The 7,351-nt window shown below is 40.3% G+C and overlaps 1 protein-coding gene across 1 annotated transcript in view; it reads left to right on the top strand.

Annotated features, from left to right (window-relative positions):
• The first annotated feature begins 846 nt into the window (after positions 1 to 846).
• Positions 847 to 7,351, top strand: part of LOC105988055 (sodium-coupled monocarboxylate transporter 2-like) — a 57,378-nt gene continuing 50,873 nt past the window's right edge. Inside the window, exon 1 of the mRNA XM_013019546.1 lies at positions 847 to 1,495. Coding sequence (XP_012875000.1) covers positions 1,163 to 1,495 — 333 coding nt within the window. The 5' untranslated portion in view covers positions 847 to 1,162. The remainder of the gene's footprint in view (positions 1,496 to 7,351) is intronic.

Below are 7,351 nucleotides of genomic sequence, written 5' to 3'. Positions count from 1 at the left end.
CATCCAGCAGAAAAGAGAAGCACAGAAGAAAGAAACCATCACCCAAAGAATTACTAGATATGTGCATGAGAGAGAGACAGAGACAGAGACAGAGACACAGAGAGTGACAGCGAGTGACAGAGACAGAGACACCGAGGAGATACACTTATAGGGAGAGAGAAAGAAAGAAAGAAAGCCAGTAATGGGAATCCCTAATTAGGTTTTCACTGCTTTGCAGTTTTCCAATTTTCTTGGTGTCAATTCTGACTAGGCCTTTGGACACAAGTACAGCAAGCTGGTGGAAAGGAAGGGAAGAAGATAAAGTTAAGGACCATAAATAAGTCATTGTTGGGAAATACATTTTGGGAGTCAAAGGAGAATGTTATTTTCAGGAATGCTTCACTGCAAACACAAATAATAACCCATAAGGTTGAGAAGGGTATCTTTCAGTTCATCCATCAGAAAAAACATGTTTAGGGAGCTTGAAACTGAAAGACTCATCAGGTCTTATCTCAATGTTCCAAAGGAAGTTTATAAAAGTTAAATGATCTGTTAAAAAGGAGCGTATGTGTGGTTGAGACAAGACTGGACCAAAGGTCTCTGGATCCATAGTTCTTTGCTCCTTACCTTCTACACTCACCACCTAGGCAACTGCGAGTACAGCATCCTCCACCCTCCCTCAATCAGGAGAGCTACAACCCCAGAGTGTTCTGTTGGCATTTTCAGATTCCATTTCACTAATTAAAAATGCTGAGATGGTCAATATCACTTCGAAGCTTCCTAGTAATGTTTAACTTTGTTAAAAACAAATCTAGAAGATAAAAAAGCAGATTATCTAGCAAGTCCATTCCAGTCCCAGTGGTTAATTTCAGAAGAGCTGTGATATTTCTTGCCTATGGTTTCTGCTTCAGGAGAAGAATAGAAAGCTCTTGTGCAGGGTCAGATTTTCAAATTCTCATCTCTTGTATCAGCTCCATCAACAGTTTCTTTCTTGATTCATTTCCTGAGTATTACTTGATATCTGAAGATCTGTAAGCATGCCTATGGTCCTCATCTTCCTCAAAGAATCCCAGCCTGCTCAGTAAAGCAGTGGCTGTTCTAAGTTTCGCTCTTGGAGTCCATCTTTTTTTTATTGAGACCTGATTGGAAGCAACGTTCTTTGGTCATACTTTCCAGCATAAAGATGAAAAGCTTTTCAGCTTGGGATTATGTTGTATTTGCAGCCCTCTTTGTCATTTCCTCAGGAATTGGCGTGTTCTTTGCTATTAAGGAAAGGAAAAAGGCAACCTCTGGGGAGTTCCTGGTAGGAGGAAGGCAAATGAGCTTTGGCCCTGTAGCTTTGTCTCTGACAGCCAGCTTCATGTCGGCTGTCACTGTCCTGGGAAGCCCTGCAGATGTCTATCGCTTTGGAGCATCCTTCATATTTTTCTTCATTTCATATTTTTTTGTCGTCACATTTACATCTGAGCTTTTTATCCCTGTGTTCTACAGATCTGGCATCACCAGCACCTATGAGGTAAGGAAGCTGACATATTCTTTCTTTCAAGCAGGGTTGCTATTTTCACTCTATTTGAATACTTTTATAATACTTCTTTCCTCTATTAATATATATCATGTTGACAATAAAGTCTTGGAATTGAAGAAAATTGTTCAAGGCCTTGCATGTCATGAAAAAGACATCATGTGTAATTGTGGGAATGGGAAAGAGAGCCAAAACTGTGGCTTCTGGCTTTTGGTTATAACAAAATAATATATATTTAAAAAGAATTGTCTAGCCAGGTATCCATGACTGATGCCTATAATCCTAGTCATTTGTCAGCATGAATTGTTTGAGATTATGGTTGGAGGTCAGCCTGAGCAGAAAAAATTTGAGAGACATTTTGAACAGTTAGACACAATGAACAGTTAGACACTATGTCATGTGCCTGGTATTCTATCTACCAGGAATCCTAACATAGGTTAAGTGATGCCCAGGTAGAAAATGAGACTCACAAATATTGCTAGAATAACAAAAAAAACATGCTAAAGATATAGCTCAATGGTTTGAATACCAACCTAATAAGCCCAAGGACTAGTTCAAATCGCAGAATCACCAAAGCAAGCAAACACACAAATGAAATAATACAATTCTTCAAGTTTGAGAGAGGAAGGCCATATGACACGGAGAAATAACTGGAGGATTAGCTTATATGATTATATTGATCATTTCTCAGAATATGAAGATGTAGTAATTCTATGTAGAATATAATAATTCCTTTTTTCATGAAAGGGGTTTTGAAGTTGTAAGAAATTACCTAGAGATCATTTGGGTAAATGCCCAAAAGGGGGATTGCTGGGTTATAGGGGAGGTCTATGTGGAGTCTTTTGAGGAATCTCCATACTGCTTTCCAAAGTGGTTGAACAAGTTTACATTCACACCAACAATGCAGTAGTGTTCTCTTCTGTCCACATCCCCTCCAGCATCTGTTGTTATTAGAATTCTTGATTATAGCAATTCTAAGTAAGCCAGGCCCAAAGAAACATAGGTCCCATGGTTTCCCTTATTTGCAATAACTAGTATATGTCCGAGACAAGCAGAAAAGGTCAGATAAGTTGATGTTAGGGAAATGAACTCCAAGGTAAGTATTCAAATGTTTTTTTTTTCTTTCTTGTGATTGTTTCTAACATATTTAGAAGATGATTTCTTTGTTGCTTCGTATGTCCCTCCTCCACGGTATAACCTCTGCTTTCATTGTATTTGATGTTGGTATAATTTGTGGAGGGGAAGGGAAAAAAAACAAATTGTTTAAATAGGGATACAATGGACCCATTGCAATAATGAGAGGTACAGTCGTTTTGTCGAAAACGAACTTTACAACTTTGGCTGGGGGTGGGGGGTGGGGAGGAGCTAGCTGGGGCGGGGGAGATGGGAAGGGATGGGAAGGGGAAACCAAGGAGGAGGCAACAATGCTTGATAAGAAATGTACTCATTACCTTGCCCATTCACAATAAAAAAATAAATTGCCTGGAGATGGTATATAACTTTATAGGCATTTATTCAATAAATATTCATTCAGCATTTACTATGTTGTAGGCAATCTGTTAGACCCTGGAAACATGGTATAAAACCTGTCTTTAGAAAGACCTTGTTGTAGAGAAGGGCAATCACAAGTGCAATGCATAAAAGGTGATGGGATATTTAACTATTTTCCAAGTGATTCCCTGGGTATTTCACATGTAACTCATTTGACCATCTAACAACCTTCTAGATGCCTATCATTAGCGTTAAAATTATGACCTCTAATGATCGAGACAGTCCATCGAGGCGTGGTTGAAGATAACAAATTTACTTACACCATTTACAGCTTAGGGGGTCTGCGAATACCTTGTCCTGGGCTAGATATCCAGAACCAAGAGCAGCCTCCACCACCAAATCTCTAAGCCTCCAATAAGCAGCCCTGACCTTTATTAGTGGGTCTGCAAACCACCAAATCAGTCGGTCTGCAAACCTCTCCAACCCCAGACCTCCAAAGCTCCAAAACTCCAAAGGTCCCAAGGGGAAGGCCTGTTCCTTTCTTCCCTTCCTCCTCTGCAGGGCTCTCCACTCTCCACAGGCCTATCCTGCTCTGCTCAGGTAGGCCCCTCTTTCCTGCTTTTCCCTCCTGCTGACTCTCTGCACTCCCTCTCCACATTCTTCATTCTACCTGACCTCCCTACTCCCCTCTCCATTGCTCTCTACCCTCCTCTGCTCCTACAGGACTCACCTTTTCATCTGCCTGATGGTTTCCAACTGCCATTCGTGCTCCTCCCCCAAGCTGCCCCCCGTCCAATCACTTCTTGACAGCTCACCATGTGGGGCTCGATGCCCCACCCCCTCCAGGGCACACCCTGCCCCTTTCCAGTGTCATGCCCCACCCCTCCGGTGGCCTGCCCCGTGGGGTGATGTCAACCTCTCAATGCCCCGCCCACTCCGGTGGCCTGGTCCTTGGAGCGGTGAGGTTCACCTCTTGATGCTCTGCCCCCCTCCAGCGGGCCAGGCCACAGGGCCATGCTGATGGGGTCCCACTGGTTATTACACTACTCCTAGTTAATGCAGTTTAATAAAAGTGTGAGGCACGTATAATTAACCTGTTCAATAGCATCTATCTCTCAAGTGAGAGTTTCTCCAACTCAGGTAATCTAACTTCTGAGAACTTTTATTATTCTATTATTATATCCTACATAGGACAATGAAGAAGGAAGACATTTGATGAGATTTTTAAGTCCTATGCCATAATGTAACCTTGCAGAAATTATTAGTATGTAGTAAATAGTATGTTATAATAAAGGACCATGGAGCATACGGTGCAATATTTCAATGGTTTTATGTGTCCTATGCATTCAAGCCATCTGATATCCCTGCTCCCCTTTTGCTAAACTTCATCATTTGCAGTTAACCTAACAAGCAGAGTTCCTCACATATATCCATAAGGGTGGCATCTGTTCAGTGGAACTCGACCTGCGCACCACCTAGATTTCACTTTTCACCATTATCCCCTTTTCTCCCTCTTCTCCAATATACCAATTTCTTTGCTATCTCCCAACCTGCCAGTTACACTCCTACCTGGGGACCTGGACATCCTATTCTTCCATCCTGGGAGTTCTTCATTTTTCTGACTCAATCCTTTGCTTTCTTTGGTTTTCCACTTAAATGTTTCATTATCATGCAAGTTTTACTGGACCATCTCCAATTAACTATAGACCTCTGATAAAACTAGCATTCCTCTATTTTGTCGGTATCATATAAAGCTTAAAAAATCTCAAACTCACTTGGTCAATAGCTGCATGACTGGGGAAAATTTCTTCTCTCTCTGTGTGAAATAATGATAGCAATAAAATTTATCTCAAAGGACAGCTATAAGGAGTAAATGTTGCTATGTTGATCCTATGTCAGGGATTGTGTTATTGGTTGCTATCCTCATATGTAAAATACTCTACAGCATCTAGGATTTCTTTCATTTTATTTTTTTTTTTACATCTTTCATTCTCCACTCAAAGATATGCCTTTCAAGTATCCTTTTTAGTGCTAAACACTAAAATAGGTAAGTCATAGTTCCTTACTTCTTGAACTTAGGCTGGTTCTATGATTTGCTTGGATGAATAGAATGTCATAAAAATAATGTGAGTATGGGACATAGTCCTCAGGAGACATGTCCCTTCTGTGTTTGTTCTCTGGGAATGAGGCCCTGGTATTGCTGTGTAAGGAAGCTGGCACAGCGGTGTAGCCTCTGGAACCTGAGTTGACCCACAAAAAAGAATGTACTAGCTAGTAGACAACACACTGGCAGACCTAGGAGAATCCCTATTACTCTTCACTCAGTTCATCTTGCAGTTGACTGCAGCCAACTGGTGCCCTGGTGAAATGAGTAGAAGAACTGTTAACTTCAAAGCTGTACAAAATATTCATTCTTTGGTGTCTGACCCCATCACTTTGGGAGTGTTATACAGAAATAGACAAGTGGTTAAACGCCTCAATACGCAGTGGAACTTCCAGACCTCATGATGCCCTCTGTGTTATTTTATTACTGCTCTGCCGTGTCAAGGCACAGGAATTGTTCTCATACTCATGCTATAAATTAGGCTTAGCTCATTTGAAATATCATACGTTATAGTTATCTATTCATGGATAGTTTATAATTAGTCTTCTCATACTATTTTCACTCTTTAAGATTATTTTCTTCTTTTCTTTTCCATGGATTGATTAATGCAGCCTCTTGCTATTAGCATTAGTTAATAAATGAAAACCTCATTTCTAATGAACTTCCTAAACAAGATAGCTTCTGAAATACTTAATATTTCTCAATTTATTATAATGATGAAGTTTTCATTTCAGTATTACTTCTTCTGAGTGATCTCTGAGCCTTTATTCATTATATAATTTTCTGCAAATTGCTTTTTTTTATTTCTTTCTATTTACTTTTTATTTCTCCCTTACATTATGTTTGTGGTCATTTTCTAATCACATTTATATTTTGACAAATTAGGTGTTTTTTTGTAAGATAATAGTAGTGAAGGGAGCCATGTGCCACTGACTTCTGCCTTTACTGCTCGCAACTAAGAAATGTGACATCTGAGGATCACAGTTTAAAGCCAGCCTGGGCAGGAAAATCCATGAGTCACCTATTTTCAATTAGTCACAAAAAATTCAGAGGTGGATCAGTGGCTCAAGTGGAAGACCACCAGATTTGAATAAAAAGTTCCGAGACAAGCCGGGCAGCAGTTCCTCATGCCTATAATGCTAGCTAGTGAGGAGGCTGAGATCTGAGGATCGCGGTTCAAAGCCAGACAGGCCAGGAAAAGCTGTGAAACTCTTATCTCCAATTAAAAAATCACCAGAAACAAAAACCAGAAGTGGCGCTGTGGCTCAAGTGGTAGAGTGCTAGCCTTGAGCTGAAGAACTGAGGGACAGTGTTCAGCCCTGGAGTTCAAGCCCCATGACTGACCAAAAAAAAAAAAATCAGGGACAATGACCAGTCCCTGAAATCAAGCCCAGGACTACAAAAACAAAACAAAAAAACAGCAAAAATAGTTATTGAATACTATTTCAGCATAGTAATTGGTGTCATAAAATATTTTTGTAAAACATCTAGACATTTATAATTCTAGCTACTTGGAAAGATGAGAATGAGAGGATAATTATTCAAGGCCAGCCTGGGTAGAACTATTTGGAACATTCCTTCTCATCCCATAAGTGTGCACAATGACACATACCTGTCCTACCAAGCTATACAAGAAGATGCAATTGAGACAATACTAGTTCCAGGGTAGCCCACATAGAAAAGATTGTGAAAATCCTTCTCCATTGGAGGGAAGTTGGACACAATGGTGCATACCTGTGATTCTAACTAAAATGGAAAGCCTAAAAATAGGTGGATCATGGGTCAGGCCTGTTCCTGAGTGCAAATCCCATCCTACAAATAATCACAAAAACAGTGCTAGAGCTTTGCTCAGTGGTACTGTGGCAGCCTATCAAGAGCAAGGCCTGAGCTCAAACCCCAGCACTGTCCATTACTAATTGCATGTCAAAAATAATTGTAGTACTGCTGCAATAGTAGACTGCTGATGCAGGGGTTAAACTGTGAGTCTTCTGGCGTAATGTTGATGGTGATAAAAACAATAAGACAGTAAAATGGGAGATATTTCAATTGGGTATTTGGAAACTAAGATGTTGACACCAGGATTCTTTAAGGAATTCACCACGTAGAGTAAGAGGGAAGGAGTATGAAGAATAGATTTGTGTTGACTGGGCTTGTGCCAACATGAGAAGAGGAGCTGCTATATCCTCCGCTAGAAAAGAGTATTTCTGTATCAAACTTGAGGTCTTGGAAATAATCTGTCATGATGGTGTTAAATG

This window comes from Dipodomys ordii, unplaced genomic scaffold (assembly GCF_000151885.1).
Source record: "Dipodomys ordii isolate 6190 unplaced genomic scaffold, Dord_2.0 Scaffold46, whole genome shotgun sequence".
NCBI lineage: Eukaryota > Metazoa > Chordata > Mammalia > Rodentia > Heteromyidae > Dipodomys > Dipodomys ordii.
This window is presented reverse-complemented; position numbering and strand designations above follow the sequence as displayed.